Source organism: Neoarius graeffei, chromosome 8 (assembly GCF_027579695.1).
Source record: "Neoarius graeffei isolate fNeoGra1 chromosome 8, fNeoGra1.pri, whole genome shotgun sequence".
In the NCBI taxonomy this organism is placed as follows: domain Eukaryota; kingdom Metazoa; phylum Chordata; class Actinopteri; order Siluriformes; family Ariidae; genus Neoarius; species Neoarius graeffei.
Genome location: NC_083576.1, coordinates 50,920,363 through 50,939,540, shown reverse-complemented (window position 1 = coordinate 50,939,540; position 19,178 = coordinate 50,920,363). Strand labels below are relative to the sequence as shown.

The following is a 19,178-nucleotide window of genomic DNA, read 5'->3' as shown; positions in this document are numbered from 1 at the left end:
AGTCAGACATGTTTAACACACAAACCTAGTCACCTTCACTAATTACTACTGACCCTGTCATGCACATTGATGACTTCATTTACCACAAGAATATTAGAAATAGAAGATAATCATCTCACTCAGTGCAATGCAGAGTAAGCTCCCTCTCTGAGCTCAGGCTCACAAATGCCTCTTTGTGGCTCTCTCTTGACCTCCGCTCTGTAGGTGAGGATGATGATGTCCCTTCCTCCCAAGTCTGGAGGGAACACATACGGGTCATGTGGCTAGGGATGTGCATCTGTGCTGAGCGCCCATCTGTCACCGTGAAGCAGCTGTCCACGGCCGAACCTCGGCCTGGATGGGTCTGTCCACATCGTGGGCCGCAGAGCAGTGCCAAGAACTCCTTGCGTACGCTGCGGTGCATGTAGCCATAGATGTATGGGTGCAGGCAGCACTGCAGGAAAAAGAGGACAAGTGCCAGTGAGGCCAGCCATGGTGGCACAGCAGTGCTAGAACGTATGGAAATGGTGTTCAAAACAGTGTACGGGCCCATGCTGAGCACATAGGAGGCCATGATGACGAAAACCACCCTTGCTGCCTTGCAGTGGTAGTGGAAGCGTCTGTGCCTGTTCCTGGCAGTATTCGTGGCTGAGAAAGAGGCTTCTTGTTGGAGATGCTGCTGCTGCTGCTGCCTGTGGGGACTGGAGTCTGGAGGGTGGTTGGTTTGAACAGGGTGCACTAAAGCATTCTGCCTCCGGGCTGCCCTAAACACCATCCAGTAGCAGCCAAGCATGATGGCCACAGGGAGCCAGAAGGAAAGAGTGGCCACCAGTGCTGAGTACGAGTGGCTGGAGGACCATACCATGGTGCAGACATTATGGTGGCTGTCGAAATCGATAGCTCCCCAGCCGTAGAGAGGTGGGGTGCTCTGCAGTAGGCTCAACAGCCATGTAAGAGCAATCAGGTTAGTGCCCAAGTGAGGTGTCATGCGTGTCGGATATGACAACGGGTGAATAATGGCCAGGTAGCGGTCCACTGACACGACGATAATAGTGTTGACCCCAGTGAAAGCAAAAAGGTGCATGAGCACCACCAAGGCTTGACACAGACGAGTGTCCAGTGGCCAGACCTCTGGTACGGTAGCAGCAATAACAAAAGGCATGACGAGCACTGTTTGTAGCAGATCAGCCAGTAGTAGGTTGAGCACGAAGCGATTGGCCACATGCAGTAAATGTGGCTTTCTTTGGAACACCAGCAGCACCACCACATTGCCAAAGAGAGACATGCACACGATCGCTGATATGGCCACCATCTTCACAGCACTGTTCATCAGCGAGGGTGGCTGGAGGGCACCAGGGTCCCAGGGCACAGCACTCAAGTTATAATTCATGCTAGGATCCTGCATTGTAGGCATGGCGGTGCTGATTAAGTAGATGATGATGCATGTGGCAGCCTTTAACACCCCAGCAACGATCTGCACAAGCTGTCTCTGTCTTCACCTAGGAGATTATATACAATGGAAGTGCACTGAGTGTCTACATTTCAGCAGCATGACAGACCTCGTTATCACACAAGCTCCTGTTATTTGTTCAGCTATTTCTACAACGAACATTTTATGAACAATGAACACGGGTCCGAGTTACATTCTTAGATCAGATCTATTAGAGCACAAATCACATATGAATACAGTGCGACTTATTTCATGCTCTACTTATTATTTTTTTTCAGCATATATCTTAGAGCATCCATGACTGACTGAGCTAATGGCACTTTGGTCAGTCTGTAAGCCGTTTTCTCCTTTACAGCGGGGGCAAAACAGCTGGAAAGCACAGTTGGCAGAATTCCATTGTTAACCCACGAGCGGATTGTCTGGACACAAAAAGCTGTCGTTCCCATCGCTTTCAAAATGGTTTTTTACCTTGCAATCACCACCATTATAAGAAGAGACGACGCTTCTGTATCTCTAGTGCCATGTCCAAGGCTGTGGTGTGTCTGAAGTCCTGCGTGGCGATCATGCCCATTGACGGTGATGCGCTCTGTTCCCGACGCTGCTGCGCTCCCATTTTACTGATAATCAATGGCCGCGTTGTGCTTTTGCATGCAGTGCACGTCTCTGATCATCTCCCAGCGTCGCTTTCTCTCTCCTTCTTCTCGTTCTGATCGGAATTCGACGGTCATAACATACATCGGTTGCTAAAACAGCTGTGAAAGTCCCATATATAGCAGACAACAGGCACCTGCGCTGTATGCATCTGCACAGCTGCTTTTCACTCTGGAGCATAAATAGCCCTCAGATGAAAACATGATAATCATGAGATAGAACATCACCAAATGCAAGGTAGTGATCATCATCATCATCATCATCATCATCAACAACTGTGGCATGAACAGTCTAGAAGTGAAATAGAATATAACATGAACATGTTTCTCTTCTTTGTGTCTCATCTTCAATTCAATAAGGTTCCAGTGTACATTAACACTCTCAACATTATTAAATGATTTTGATTGGAGTGCATAAGTAAATAAAAGTAACCCAATACTTGCACCTTGCATTATTGTAGTCATTTTGAGTAGCTTTTGAGCATATCTTAGACCAGGAGTTCTCAACCTTTTCTACTTCGAGGCCCACCTATTCATACTTGTAACGAGTCGGGGCCCATTAAAAAAGATCCCCAAATATTTTGGCTCATCTATTTTATTAGAATCTAATAACACTGGGGAACACAATTTTTGTTGAGTTAGGTCTGACAGCTGTTTTTAACTAATTTTTGGGTGCGGAATCTAAAACTGATCTCAGTTTTTCTCTATCACGTCAATTTTTTGAACTATAGGATCCCCGTTTTCTTAAAAAATATGAAAAATACTGTACTTAATAGATATGTGCTTGTTTTATAAAAATGTACAAATATTGACATACAGTGAAATATGAAAGAAACAGGCATGACTGCAATGTTTATTTTTATGTTTTTACAAAGGATATTGCTACTGTAATTATAATTGTGTGCAAGAAAAAGAAATCTTTATTCGTCACATGCACACTTCAAGCACAGTGAAATTCATCCTCTGCATTTAACCCATCTGAAGCAGTGAACACACGCACACACTCAGAGCAGTGGGCAGCCACACCAGAGCGCCCAGGTACCTTGCTCAAGGGCACCTCAGCCCAAGGCCGCCCCATGTTAACCTAACTGCATGTCTTTGGATTGTGGGGGAAACCGGAGCACCCGGAGGAAACCCACGCAGACACGGGGAGAACATGCAAACTCCACACAGAAAGGCCCTCACCGGCCGCTGGGTTCGAACCCGGAACCTTCTTGCTGTGAGGCGACCGTGCTAACCACTACCCCACCGTGCCACCTGTGCAAGTAGTTAAGGTAAAAATTTATGTTTATAGTTCTTTCTGGAGTGTTCAACTTGAGGACTATCGCGTTTGATGCTCCAACAATAGTCAGCCATCATATGTACATCTCATCTACCCTGATAACGTTCTTCCATAACCTTCAAATAGTCTTACTACAGTGGAATTTTGCTTATCTGGAGGGTAAGCTGTGGAGAAAAAACTTGATGTGCTAGAAAAAAACTGACTGCAATTTTGGAATCTCATCTCATTATCTCTAGCCGCTTTATCCTTCTACAGGGTCGCAGGCAAGCTGGAGCCTATCCCAGCTGACTACGGGCAAAAGGCGGGGTACACCCTGGACAAGTCGCCAGGTCATCACAGGGCTGACACATAGACACAGACAACCATTCACACTCACATTCACACCTACGGTCAATTTTAGAGTCACCAGTTAACCTAACCTGCATGTCTTTGGACTGTGGGGGAAACCGGAGCACCCGGAGGAAACCCACGCGGACACGGGGAGAACATGCAAACTCCACACAGAAAGGCCCTCGCCGGCCCCGGGGCTCGAACCCAGGACCTTCTTGCTGTGAGGCGACAGCGCTAACCACTACACCACCGTGCCGCCCAATTTTGGAATCAGTATGCCAATTTTAGTTTTAATCAGCATAAAAATCTAACTCAACAGAAATTTTTTTTCAAATTGTTCCCCAGTGTAATCTATTGTAAAGTGTATTAATGGAATGCAACATCACTCCCTGTTACAGATGGGAGCCCAGGAATTAAATAAATGCAACAATAACACACTGTTTTTAATTGTAGGTATTGTATTTAAAACTGCATGGATGTGCCAGAAGCCAAACCATGCACGCAGGGCATTCTCAGTCAAAAGGGATTAATGATCCAAAAGTGGAGTCTGGTTGATTAACACAAGAACTTATTGCCATGTTTGCGTACAGCGAACAAGCAAGTTATTAAAACCAAGAAGTACACTCAAAAGAAGTGGCTCTAGAAACCACTCAATGGGATTAGATCCTTGCACACTAACAAAGAAGGATTTTCCCTACGAGTTGGAAAATCATCCATCCGTTGAGCTCCCCGACATTTCAAACTACCTGGTGCTCCAGACATCGTTCTACACGGACACACAGATGAAAACCTGAAAGAGCATGTAGAAGTACAACTTTTCATACAGTGGTGCTTGACAGTTTGTGAACCCTTTAGAATTTTCTATATTTCTGCATAAATATGACCTAAAACATCATCAGATTTTCACACAAGTCCTAAAAGTGGATAAAGAGAACCCAGTTCAACAAATGAGACAAAAATATTATACTTGGTCATCTATTTATTGAGGGCGGCACGGTGGTGTAGTGGTTAGCGCTGTTGCCTCACAGCAAGAAGGTCCGGGTTCGAGCCCCGTGGCCGGCGAGGGCCTTTCTGTGCGGAGTTTGCATGTTCTCCCCGTGTCCGCGTGGGTTTCCTCCGGGTGCTCCGGTTTCCCCCACAGTCCAAAGACATGCAGGTTAGGTTAACTGGTGACTCTAAATTGACCGTAGGTGTGAATGTGAGTATGAATGGTTGTCTGTGTCTATGTGTCAGCCCTGTGATGACCTGGTGACTTGTCCAGGGTGTACCCTGCCTTTTGCCCGTAGTTAGCTGGGATAGGCTCCAGCTTGCCTGCAACCCTGTAGAACAGGATAAAGCGGCTAGAGAAAATGAGATGAGACGAGATCTATTTATCGAGGAAAATGATCCAATATTACATATTTGTGAGTGGCAAAAGTATGTGAACCTTTGCTTTCAGTACCTGGTGTAACCCCCTTGTGCAGCAATAACTGCAACTAAATGTTTCCGGTAACTGTTGATCGGTCCTGCACACTGGCTTGGAGGAATTTTAGTCCATTCCTCCATACAGAACAGCTTCAACTCTGGGATGTTGGTGGGTTTCCTCACATGAACTGCTCGCTTCAGGTCCTTCCACAACATTTTGATTGGATTAAGGTCAGGACTTTGACCTGGCCATTCCAAAACATTAACGTTAGGCTACGTTTACATTACGTCGAATCAGCGGATCATCAGATTAACGTTCTTAAAACGATTCGCGTTTACATAAAACCGTTAGCCGTGCACACAGCAACACCAATACGCGGATACGCTCGGCTCCGCAGGCATCCTGCGCTCCAAATCACTCCGCCCTGAACAGCGAGTGCCCTCTGGAGGGTGCACACTCCGGCCCTGCGCAGCTCACAGAGCGCGCGAGTGAAGTGAACAAGCCACGATTCGGGACTGAGCCGCTGTGTGTGTGATCCCAGCGCATATCACTTATTACTTGCAAGTGGAAGGATGGCAAGCCTAAAGACAATCATAACTACACAATGGGCAGTACTTGCATCAGTATTTGCAGTATTTTCATACTTTTATACTCTTTAATGAAAGGTGATACAAGGCGGAAGTCTGCGCCGTTTTTCAGCAGTCGCGTCACATGACCAACGCCAGCGAATCAGGAAGGTGGATGTCACAGTGACGTTGTCCAATGAGACGCCAGCTAGAGCTCAGCACAGCGTATTCGCGTATTCTCAATGTTTACACAGCACCGGAGCTGATACGATCTAGATTGAATACGTGGACGCTGGCGGATTCCCGTTTCCCCGCTTTTTCAGGGGGGTTAATGTAAACGGACAGTGCATCCGCGAAGAAAACGAGACAGATACGGTCTAGTGTAAACGTAGCCTTATTCTTCTTTAACCATTCTTTGGTAGAACGACTTGTGTGCTTAGGGTCGTTATCTTGCGGCATGACCCACCTTCTCTTGACATTCAGTTCATGGACAGATGTCCTGACATTTTCCTTTAGAATTCACTGGTATAATTCAGAATTCATCATTCCATCAATGATGGCAAGCCTTCCTGGCCCAGATGCAGCAAAACAGGCCCAAACCATGATACTACCACCACCATGTTTCACAGATGGGATAAGGTTCTTATGTTAGAATGCAGTGTTTTCCTTTCTCCAAACATAATGCTTCTCATTTAAACCAAAAAGTTCTATCTTGGTCTCATCCATCCACAAAACATTTTTCCAATAGCCTTCTGGCTTGTCCACGTGATCTTTAGCAAACTGCAGACAAGCAGCAATGTTTTTTTTGGAGAGCAGTGGCTTTCTCCTTGCAACCCTGCCATGCACACCATTCTTGTTCAGTGTTCTCCTGATGATGGACTCATGAACATTAACATTAGCCAATGTGAGTGAGGCCTTCAGTTATTAATGCCGCTTTTTCACTACCAACGCGGCTGAGTTGGGCTGAGCCGTGCCGTGCTGAGTTGGGCTGAGTCGAGCTGAGTGGGGCTGTTGGAGTTGCATTTCGACTACAACCGTGCTGAACCATGCTGGCTGGAAGTGGGTGGACACATTGGGTGGAGTTAGCGAAAGTGGGTGGACGTCACGTGATGTCGTTAGGCGGCGCAAACAGTGACATCAGTGACCTTTTAAGCGGTAGTCTCACGACCCGGATAGTAAACAATAAACATGGAGGACATGGAGTCGTTAGTGTTGCTGGTCTTGGTGCTGTGGCTTGTTGTCACCGACAACGCCAACAGATACTGGCAAGAGCGTATAGATGAGGCGAGGCGCATAAGGCTTCAGAAATTCTCGTAATTCTTCTTCTTCCGGGTTTACGGTGTTTACAGATCCCAGCGTGCTCGCGGGGTGTGTGTGGGCATGTGAGGACACTCCTCACCAATCAGTGCACAGGGGAGTGTCTCCTCACGCCCCTAGCCCCACTCGGCTCGGTTTGGCTCGCTTCAGCCCTACTCCAAAACCGTGCGAGTTTTGGGTCCTGAGTAGGGCTGAAGCGAGCTGAGTCGTGCTGTTCTGAGGTAGTCGAAACGCGAGCTGTGTCGGGCTGAAGTGAGCTGAAGTGAGCTGAAAAAGGGTAGTGGAAAAGGGCCATTAGAAGTTACCCCAGGGTCCTTTGTGACCTTGCCAACTATTACACGCCTTGCTATTGGAGTGATCTTTGTTGGTCGACCACTCCTGGGGAGGATAACAACGGTCTTGAATTTCCTTCATTTGTACACAATCTGTCTGACTGTGGATTGGTGGAGTCCAAACTCTTTAGAGATGGTTTTGTAACCTTTTCCAGCCTGATGAGCATCAACAACGCTTTTTCTGAGCTCCTCAGAAATCTCCTTTGTTCGTGCCATGATACACTTCCACAAACATGTGTTATGAAGATCAGACTTTGATACACTGTAAAAAATAGAATTACGCTTTGTTCAAGTAATTCCGTATTCACAATTGAATGGACAAGAAAATATGAATAATTATTAACAAACAGAAAAATCCACATCAAACTGATAGGGTGCACCTCAATTATGTGTAAATATACAATAGTGAATAATCTGAATTGAAAATACACAATTGCCACAGGTGTTTATTCAGCGCATGCTCTTAATGACCAAGACACGGGGTTTCCTCTCCCAAATGCAAGGGCTGGGCAATGTGGTTCTCTCTCCAGTTGAAGTTCTTTCCACAGGTGTAAACATTTTATTTTAACCTGAAAGTAATTTTTATTTCAACCTCAGTTTTTACCTCCTTACTTGGGCCATAGTTGCCCATCATTGTCTTTATTTTACATTATTGTTTTTACTTACCAGACATGTTGAACCTTATGGCATTTAGGTTGTGCAGGCCCATGTTCTGAACCAGCCAGTGTGTATTTAGGCTGTGCAGGGTCATGTTCTAAGTCAATCTGCATCTTAACAGTTAGAAGGGCCATGTCCCCCCCTTAAACATGAATGTTTTGACATGGATGTAGCTTGTGTTTCAGAGCAGCTAGATTAGAATGACAAGACGCCCCAATTACAAGTGCACTTATTATTGCACTGTAGCTTGGCCTGTGAAACCAAGTTCAAGTACTGAAGGGCCATGTTTTGATTAAAGAAATGAAACCCCATGTAGCCTATTCATGCTTAAAAAGATGGAAAATAGATTGAACTCAGGGGGCATGCGCTGTAATTATACAAATACTTGATTTTATTCAAAAGTGCTTATTGAAATAAAGTTTTTAAAAAAGTGTGAAGTTTATTGTACATTATTGAAGTTTTGTAATTGTGTAGAACAATGAAAAAAGGCATGTATAGTTTAATGATAAATTGTGATAACCTCAACTGCCTTTTTGTACTACTGTGAATGCCACTGTTCAGCAAAAAGAGAAATCTATGTTGGCAGAATGAGGAACTGAAAATTGACTTAATTAAGAATTCTTAATAAAGATAACAGTGTTATCATAGTCTGGATTATCATGGGCACATCGTTGGCAAAACATAAAATTCTTAATGCAGACGGTTGCCTTGAAATTTCAAGTATTCTCAACTATTCTTTTTTTACAGTGTAGATCCCTGTTCTTTAAATAAAACAGGGCACCCACTCACACCTGATTGTCATCCCATTGATTGAAAACACCTGACTCTAATTTCACCTTGAAATTAACTGCTAATCCTAGAGGTTCACATACTTTTGCCACTCACAGATATGTAATATTGGATCATTTTCCTCAATAAATAAATGACCAAGTATAATATTTTTGTCTCATTTGTTTAACTGGGTTCTCTTTATCTACTTTTCGGACTTGTGTGAAAATCTGATGATGTTTTAGGACATGTTTATGCAGAAATATAGAAAATTCTAAAGGATTCACAAACTTTCAAGCACCACTGTATGTGTCTGGGTTAAAGATCTAGTGATCAGGACATAACGAGGTAGATGGATCTAAGTGCAGGGAAAGTGTTTATTAGCAGGCAGGATATTTACAGAAACAAAACACAAACACAAGCAAAGCAGAGTATTTAAACAGCGTTATAAACATGGTGAGAAACAAACGTGACAGTGATAATGATAATGCCCTGTAAAGCCTCTGTGAAAACAGCTTCTGTATCTGCATGTGTTGATTGTGCTCAAATCAGTATCAGGTGTTTCCCGTAATGATTGGGTCCCAAGAGCATGCACAATGCGTTCCGTAAGTGCGCGTGGCTGCTCAAGCTGTGCCACACTTAAGTGCGTGAAGGTGTGACAGTCAAGTGTTCACCTGCTGTATGACCACAATTTTTAGCTCCCATCTATATCACCATGCATCGCTGCCAAAATGCCTCATTTTCATTGGTAACCCATCACAAAGCATCGCAAGCTGTAGTGTGACTGTAGCTTAATGAGGCGGATGTGATGTCGGATACAACCCAGCAATTGTACCCAGGGCCGTAACCAGGATTTTTCAAATACCGAGGTCAAGCATGGCTGACAGCACCGAAGGGCCCACCCCCTGGCACAACTTAAATAAATAAATAACAAACCAAGGATAGATTTGGTGGTGGACACATTTATTTTAACAATTCTACAACTGTGGCACCATAACTGTGGTGTTTTATCTGACATAAAAGTAGAAAGGTAGTGAACTCTTGAACTGAGTATACATACCTAAAGTACCAGTTACCTAAAGTATTGGCATTATTTACATTGCAGCATACACATGACAGAAAGGGTGTGAACTGCTGAATTGTAAGCTTTAGTATTACACCTTATAATAATAGTGTAAGTGTGTGTGTGTGTGTGTGTGTGTGAGAGAGAGAGAGAGAGAGAGAGAGAGAGTGACTGAGAGTTTGTGTGTTATTTGTGGGTGTCTGTATGTGTAGAGACATTCTGAGCAGTAATGTAAAGGCATCAGTCTATCTGGCTGTCTTGAATTCAGATCCATTTGCATGCATTCTCTGAAACAGAGTGTCCTCACCATTGCCTGTAATGTAAGTTTGGCTCATAACACATTTACTTCAACAATTCTAAAACTGTGCCATCATAACTGTGGAGTTTTGTCTGACATAAAAGTCAAAACTGAACTGAACTGAGTGTATTGCTCAGCTACCTGAAGTATTGGCATTATTTACATTTCATTATCTTAAATTACATTAGAATGTAGGGCTATTAGTTCTGTGTGAAGACTATGTATTAGAGAGAGTGTGTGAGAGTGTATTATTTGTGTGTGTGTGTGTCTGTGTGAGTGAGTGAGAGAGAAAGAGAGAGTTATGAGAGAAAGAGAGTGAGTTACTCAAACAAGCCCGTTTAGTCAGCCCTGCACAGGGCTGCCTGTGACAACGTAGTTTTGAATGTTTCTCGATTCGAAATGCTAACTAAAATGTAATAGGCAATGACAATGAAACGTTTCCCCTTGGAAAGTTGGCATGACACCGCTGAACGGTCTGCCACTGCACTGACAATATTTTCTCACCTTCCCTCCTTCTCTTTCCCTGCTCTTCTGTTGGCTGTCCAAACCTTAATTTAGTTTGTTGCAACGTTTTCATTTTGCACTCAGGTAAAGCTCTATAATGCGATGTGACTATTAGCCTACGTTAGGTTAGGTAGGCATATGTGATAGAGCGTAGACTACACCCTGCCTGTTTTATCCAAAACCCAACTTCCCCGGCCGACACTAGTATAGGCTACGTCGCGTGACGCTGTGTTAGACACGGCAACGATAGAGATAGAGGCTGAGAGATTTCAGATGACATTAGACAAATGTGAATTTTATTGGGGGGAAATACAGATGACATGTGGATGTGGACGCTGCGTTTTACATTGATCACTGCTCGAATTCAGCGTAGACCAATTTTAAATTTCTGAAAAAAATACAGAGGACATGACCTCGGTGTCCTCAATGGTAGTTACGGCCATGATTGTACCCTACTACAAGTAAAAATTAGCTTCAACTTGAAAAAAATTCGCTGTCCACTACATGGCACTTGTTGAGAAACACTGTTAGAGTCTATATTTACCTCTGCCAATGTTTGTTTGTTTTCTATTCCTAATGTAGCTCAAAAAGTAGTGAACAGATTTTGATGAATTTTTGAGGAAAAGTCAGCTGTGGGATAAGAAACAATTGATTAGCTTTTGATATTGATCCGGATATGTTCTGTATGTGGATCCAGGATTTTTTTTTGTCTGTTCTGAACATAACTCAAAAAGTACTGAACGGATTTTGATGAAATTTGGTGTATAGCTTTAGTATTGTCCTAGGTTAAAGTGATTTGATTTTAATGTTGATAATATGTGGCTTGACAGAGGTACAGTTAGGTCCATAAATATTTGGACAGAGACAACATTTTTCTAATTTTGGTTCTGCACATTACCACAATGAATTTTGAACAAAACAATTCAGATGCAGTTGAAGTTCAGACTTTCAGCTTTAATTCAGTGGGTTGAACAAAATGATTGCATAAAAATGTGAGGAACTAAAGCATTTTTTAAACATAATCCCTTCATTTCAGGGGCTCAAAAGTCTCATCTCATCTCATCTCATTATCTCTAGCCGCTTTATCCTTCTACAGGGTCGCAGGCAAGCTGGAGCCTATCCCAGCTGACTACGGGTGAAAGGCGGGGTACACCCTGGACAAGTCGCCAGGTCATCACAGGGCTGGGCTCAAAAGTAATTGGACAAATTAAATACTTGTAAATAAAATGTTCATTTCTAATACTTGGTTGAAAACCCTTTGTTGGCAATGACTACCTGAAGTCTTGAACTCATGGACATCACCAGACACTGTGTTTCCTCCTTTTTAATGCTCTGCCAGGCCTTTACTGCAGCGGTTTTCAGTTGCTGTTTGTTTGTGGGCCTTTCTGTCTGAAGTTTAGTCTTTAACAAGTGAAATGCATGCTCAATTGGGTTGAGATCAGGTGACTGACTTGGCCATTCAAGAATATTCCACTTTTTGCTTTAATAAACTCCTGGGTTGCTTTGGCTTTATGTTTTGGGTCATTGTCCATCTGTATTATGAAACGCCGACCAATCAGTTTGGCTGCATTTGGCTGGATTTGAGCACACAGTATGTCTCTGAATACCTCAGAATTCATCCGGTTGCTTCTGTCCTGTGTCACATCATCAATAAACACTAGTGACCCAGTGCCACTGGCAGCCATGCATGCCCAAGCCATCACACTGCCTCCACCGTGTTTTACAGATGATGCGGTATGCTTTGGATCATGAGCTGTACCACGCCTTCACCATACTTTTTTCTTTCCATCATTCTGGTAGAGGTTGCTCTTGGTTTCATCTGTCCAAAGAATGTTCTTCCAGAACTGTGCTGGCTTTTTTAGATGTTTTTTTTTAGCAAAGTCCAATCTAGCCTTTTTATTCTTGAGGCTTATGAGTGGCTTGCACCATGTAGTGAACCCTCTGTATTTACTTTCATGCAGTCTTCTCTTTATGGTGGATTTGGATATTGATACGCCTACCTCCTGGAGAGTGTTGTTCACTTGGTTGGCTGTTGTGAAGGGGTTTCTCTTCACCATGGAAATTATTCTGCGATCATCCACCACTGTTGTCTTCTGTGGGCATCCAGGTCTTTTTGCATTGATGAGTTCACCAGTGCTTTCTTTCTTTCTCAGGATGTACCAAACTGTAGATTTTGCCACTCCTAATATTGTAGCAATTTCTCGGATGGTTTTTTTTCTGCCCCTCCTAGAACTGCCACCTTATTGTGGTGGAGGGGTTTGTGTGCTTGAATGATCCTAGGAGCTATGTTGTCGGGGGCATTATGCCCCTGTCAGGGTTTCCCAAGGCAGACAGGTCCTAGGTGACAGGCCAGAACAAGAGCAGTTCACTAAAACCCTTATGGAGAAACAATCGAGGACCGTGACGTCGCCCGGTATGGCGCAGCCGGGGCCCCACCCTGGAGCCAGGCCCGGGGTTGGGGCTTGTATGCGAGCGCTTGGTGGCCGGGCCTTTGCCCATGGGGCCCGGCCGGGCTCAGCCTGAAGAGGTGATGTGGGCCCGACCTCCTGTGGGTTCACCACCCACAGAGGTAGCAGTAGGGGACTGGTGCAGTGTGGATTGGGCAGCAGTCAAAGGCAGGGGCCTCGATGACCTGATCCCCAGACACACCAGCTAGCTGTTGGGACATGGAATGTCACTTCGCTGGGGGGGGGGAGCCTGAGCTTGTGCGGGAGGTTGAGAGGTACCGGCTAGAGATAGTCGGGCTCACCTCCACGCACAGTTTGGGCTCTGGAACCCAGCTCCTCGAGAGGGGCTGGACTCTCCACTTCTCTGGAGTCACCCATGGTGAGCGGCGGCGGGCTGGTGTGGGCTTGCTTATAGCTCCCCAGCTCAGCCGCCATGTATTGGAGTTTACCCCAGTGAACGAGAGGGTCGCCTCTCTGCGCCTTCAGATTGGGGAGAGGGCTCATGCTGTTGTTTGTGCCTATGGGCTGAATAGCAGTATAGAGTATCCGGCCTTCTTGGAGTCCCTGGGAGAGGTACTGAGGGGTGCTCAGACTGGGGACTCCATTGTGCTACTGGGGGACTTCAATGCTCACGTGGGCGACGACAGTGACACCTGGAGGGGTGTGGTTGGGAGGAACGGCCTCCCCGATCTGAACCTGAGTGGTGTTTTGTTATTGGACTTCTGTGCTAGTCACGGTTTGTCCATAACAAACACCATGTTCGAGCATAGGGGTGTCCATAAGTGCACATGGCACCAGGACACCTTAGGTTGGAGGTCGATGATAGACTTTGTTGTCATTTCATCTGATCTCTGGCCCTATGTCTTGGACACTTGGGTGAAGAGAGGGGCTGAGCTGTCAACTGATCACCACCTGGTGGTGAGTTGGATCCACTGGTGGAGGAGGAAGCTGGACAGACCTGGCAGGCCCAAACATATGGTGAGGGTCTGCTGGGAACGTCTGACTGAGCACTCTGTCGGGGAGGTCTTTAACTCCCACCTCCGGGAGAGCTTTTCCCAGCTTCCGAGGGAGGCGGGGGACATTGAGTCTGAGTAGACCATGTTCTCTACCTCCATTGTGGACGCAGCTGTTTGGAGCTGTGGCCGCAAGGTCTCTGGTGCCTGTCGTGGCGGCAATCCCCAAACCCGGTGGTGGACACCAGAAGTAAGGGATGCCGTCAAGCTGAAGAAGGAGTCCTATTGGGCCATGTTGACCTCCGGGACTCCTGAGGCAGCTGACGGGTATCGGCAGGCCAGGCGTGCCACAGCTCGGGCAGTTGCGGAGGCAAAAACTCGGAACTGGGAGGAGTTCAGGGAGACCATGGAGAAGGACTATCGGTCAGCCTCGAAGAAATTCTGGCAAACTGTCCGGCGCCTCAGGAGGGGGAAGCAGTACTCTGCCAACACTGTTTACAGTGCGGGTGGGAAGCTGTTGACTTCGACTGGGGACATTGTCGGGCAGTGGAAGGAATACTTTGAGGATCTCCTCAATCCCACCATCATGTCTTCCATTGAGGAGACTGAGGCTGATGACTCAGAGGTGGACTCGTCCATTACCCAAGCCGAAGTCACTGAGGTGGTTTGCAAGCTCCTCGGTGGCAAGGCACCGGGGGTGGATGAGATCTGCCCTGAGTATCTCAAGTCTCTGGATGTTGTGGGGCTGTCTTGGTTGACATGCCTCTGCAACATTGTGTGGCGGTTGGGGACAGTGCCTCTGGAGTGGCAGACTGGGGTGGTGGTCCCTCTTTTAAGAAAGGGGACTGGAGAGTGTGCTCCAATTATAGGGGAATCACACTTCTCAGCCTCCCAGGGAAGGTTTACTCCAGGGTACTGGAGAGGAGAATTCGACCAATAGTCGAACCTTGGATCCAGGAGGAACAATGCGGTTTTCGTCCTGGTCGCAGAACACTGGACCAGCTCTATACCCTTCATAGGGTGCTCGAGGGTTCATGGGAGTTTGCCCAACCAGTCCACATGTGCTTTGTGGATCTGGAGAAGGCATTCGACCGTGTCCCCCGTGGTATTCTGTGGGGGGTGCTTCGGGAGTATGGGGTTCGGGGCTCTTTGCTAAGGGCTGTCCGGTCCCTATATGAACGGAGCAGGAGTCTCATTCGCATTGCCAGCAGTAAGTCAGACCTGTTCCCAGTGCATGTTGGACTCTGGCAGGGCTGCCCTTTGTCACCGATTCTGTTCATAATTTTTATGGACAGAATTTCTAGGCGCAGCCAGGGGCCGGAAGGAATCCTGTTTGGGAACCACAGGATTTCATCTCTGCTTTTTGCGGATGATGTTGTCCTGTTGGCTTCTTCAAACCAGGACCTTCAGCATGCACTGGGGCGGTTTGCAGTCGAGTGTGAAGCGGCTGGGATGAGAATCAGCACCTCCAAGTCCGAGGCCATGGTTCTCGACTGGAAAAGGGTGGCTTGCCCTCTCCAGGTTGGTGGAGAAGTCCTGCCTCAAGTGGAGGAGTTTAAGTATCTCAGGATCTTGTTCACGAGTGAGGGAAGGATGGAGCGTGAAATCGACAGGCGGATCAGTGCAGCTTCCGCAGTGATGCGGTCGCTTTACCGGTCCGTCGTGGTGAAGAAGGAGCTGAACCAAAAGGCGAAGCTCTCAATTTACCAGTCGATCTAAGTTCCGACTCTCACCTATGGTCATGAGCTTTGGGTAATGACCGAAAGAACAAGATACAAGCGGCCGAAATGAGTTTCCTTCGCAGGGTGGCTGGACGCTCCCTTAGAGATAGGGTGAGAAGCACAGTCACTCGGGAGGAGCTCGGAGTAGAGCCACTGCTCCTCCACATCGAGAGGAATCAGCTGAGGTGGCTCGCGCATCTTTTTCGGATGCCTCCTGGATGCCTCCCTGGGGAGGTGTTCCAGGCATGTCCCCCTGGGAGGAGGCCCCGGGGAAGACCCAGGACACGCTGGAGGGACTATGTCTCTCGGCTGGCCTGGGAACGCCTCAGTGTTCTTCCCAAGGAGCTGGCCGAGGTGTCTGGGGAAAGGGAAGTTTGGGCTTCCATGCTTAGACTGCTGCCTCCGCGACCCGGCCCCGGATAAAGCGGAAGAAGACAAGACGACACGGGTTTTTTCTGTTTTCGCAGCTTAAGGATGGCTTGTTTCACTTGCATGGAGAGCTCCTTTGACCACATGTTTTCTTCACAGCAAAATCTTCCAAATGCAAGCACCACACCTCAAATCAACTCCAGGCCTTTTATCTGCTTAATTGAGAATGACATAACGAAGGAATTGCCCACACCTGTCCATGAAATAGCCTTTGAGTCAATTGTCCAATTACTTTTGGTCCCTTTAAAAACAGGGTGGCACATGGTAAGGAGCTGAAACTCCTAAACCCTTCATCCAATTTTAATGTGGATACCCTCAAATGAAAGCTGAAAGTCTGGACTTTATGTCCATGTCCATTATATAACTATAACCTGAATATGTTTCAGTAAGGGGCGGCACGGTAGTGTAGTGGTTAGCGCTGTCGCCTCACAGCAAGAAGGTCCGGGTTCCACACAGATTTAATACTTGTCATTTTTAGGGCATACCTAACAACATGTGTTTTCTTTCTCTCTCTCTTTCGTCCCCCCCCAATCTGTCCCTCTGAGTTACATGTTGGTCCTGGGATTGAGATGCTGGCCTCTTCTGCCCCTCGGACCTGCTTGATCCATCATGGTGCCCTGTGTCTGGTCGGAGTTTTATCGCATCGCTCCTGTGAAGGACGGCCCCATGAGGATAGTTGAGGGTTATACCTGGAGGATGCTCTTGACTCTTACAGTAATGCTTTTATGGCTGAGGACTACAGTTGTCTTGCTAACTTTAGGACTGCAGTTATCATGAATCAGTTTTGCACTCAAGTTTCCATCAATGAAGAGTTATAACATCAACGAAACTGTCCTCATGTTAAAACTGTTAATATTATAGTCAGGCTGTCTGTTGTTGCCCAAATGAGGATGGGTTCCCTTTTGAGTCTGGTTCCTCTCGAGGTTTCTTCCTCATGTCGTCTGAGGGAGTTTTTCCTTGCCACCGTCACCACAGGCTTGCTCATTGGGGATAGATTAGGGATAAAATTAGCTCATGTTTTAAGTTGTTCAAATTCTGTAAAGCTGCTTTGCGACAATGTTTATTGTTGAAAGCGCTATACAAATAAACTTGACTTGACTTGACTTCGAGCCCTGTGGCCGGCGAGGGCCTTTCTGTGCGGAGTTTGCATGTTCTCCCCGTGTCTGCGTGGGTTTCCTCTGGGTGCTCCGGTTTCCCCCACAGTCCAAAGACATGCAGGTTAGGTTAACTGGTGACTCTAAATTGACCGTAGGTGTGAATGGTTGTCTGTGTCTATGTGTCAGCCCTGTGATGACCTGGCGACTTGTCCAGGGTGTACCCCGCCTTTCGCCCATAGTCAGCTGGGATAGGCTCCAGCTTGCCTGCGACCCTGTAGAAGGATAAAGCGGCTAGAGATAATGAGATGAGATGAATGAGATGTTTCAGTAAACAGGTAAAAAAAGAAAATTTGTGTCAGTGTCCAAATATATATGGACCTAACTGTATGTACTCTACCGAGTGCCCTTGTAGTTACAGTATAGTTCTTCTTATTGTAAAGGTGTATATTTACTCAATCCAAGCAATATTTTTTAATTTCGTCTTCAGTAACCACTTTATCCTGGTATCAGTGGATTCTAGAGCATATCCCAGGAACACTGGGTGCTAGGTAAGAATCAGAATACACAGTGATTGGGATGCCAGACACAGAGTAGCCAATCCACCTACTGGCATGTTTTTGTGAGCTGGCGGGGGAAACCCATGCACACATGGGGAGAACATGGAGAACACCCAAAACATCACACAGACAATATCCAGAGCTCAGGAGCATAAAGACCCAGAGACAATGGTTCTCTGTGATGGCAATGCTATGCACTGTACCACTGCCAGCAGTTATTATATTCTGCAGTATTCTGCAATTTAGTGCTATAATTTGCTTACCATTTTTCATACTGTAGAGATGTATTGTATTTTTTTGTTATATTGCATGCTTCATCAGTGGTCACCCTGTAATCCTGTTCGCAGTCAGAGATACCCCAAAAGGTAATCTAATAAACAATCTAATAAACCAAAAAGAAAATAAATTCAAGTTGCATCTTTTATCAAGCGTTTTCAATATTTCAGATTTAGATAAATTTTAGGGGTGGCATGGTGGTGTAGTGGTTAGCACTGTCACCTCACAGCAAGAAAGTTCTGGGTTTGAGCCCAGTGGCCAACGGGGGCCTTTCTGTGTGGAGTTTGCATGTTCTCCCCGTGTCTGCATGGGTTTCCTCCGGGTGCTCCAGTTTCCCCCACAGTCCAAAGACATGCAGGTTAGGCTAATTGGTGGCTCTAAATTGACCGTAGGTGTGAATGTGAGTGCAAATGGTTGTTTGTCTCTGTGTGTCAGCCCTGCGATGATCTGGCGGCTTGTCCAGGGTGTACCCCGCCTCTCACCCACAGTCAGCTGGGATAGGCTTCAGCTTGCCCGTGACCCTGCACAGAATGAGCGGCTCAATCAGCACCCACAGTGCAAGAAGGAACAGTACCACAGGTCTTTCATCCCAACTGCTGCCAGACTTTTCAATGACAGCCTGGAATAAAGCAGCACTGTTTTTTTTTCCCTCAATGTCACTACCACGTTTTTGTCACTTTATCTGCATTTCATCACCATCATCTACTTATGCTGTGCAACAATATTACTATATGGTACAATATCCTTTTTCATTGCAACTATTTTCTTATTCATGTCTCACTCTCATAATTGTCGTGTACAGCTATGTCCATAGCCTGTTTTTTTTTGGTCATTTTTTTGGTTACTTTACACACATATTCCATCCTCGTTAGTTATGTTATGCTGTGCAATAACATTCACTACCTAATGCAATATTTCTATTTGAGTTGCCGGTATTTTATTAGTGTAATGTTACTACTTCAGGTGAAGCACTACTCTTACTTAAGTTCCATTCTTATTTTGTTGTATACATTACATACATGGCCTGTTTTTACTTTTTTATGTCTTTTATTTTATTATTACATTTTATACTTTTATTGCACTCTATTTTCTTTTTG

The 19,178-nt window shown here is 45.9% G+C and overlaps 1 protein-coding gene across 1 annotated transcript; it reads right to left on the bottom strand.

Moving 5' to 3' along the window:
• Nucleotides 1–115: 115 nt before the first annotated feature.
• Nucleotides 116–1,393, bottom strand: gpr101 (G protein-coupled receptor 101). Its single transcript, XM_060926930.1, has one exon. It carries the CDS (start codon nucleotides 1,391–1,393, stop codon nucleotides 116–118), a length of 1,278 nt encoding a protein of 425 aa, XP_060782913.1.
• Nucleotides 1,394–19,178: the final 17,785 nt, after the last annotated feature.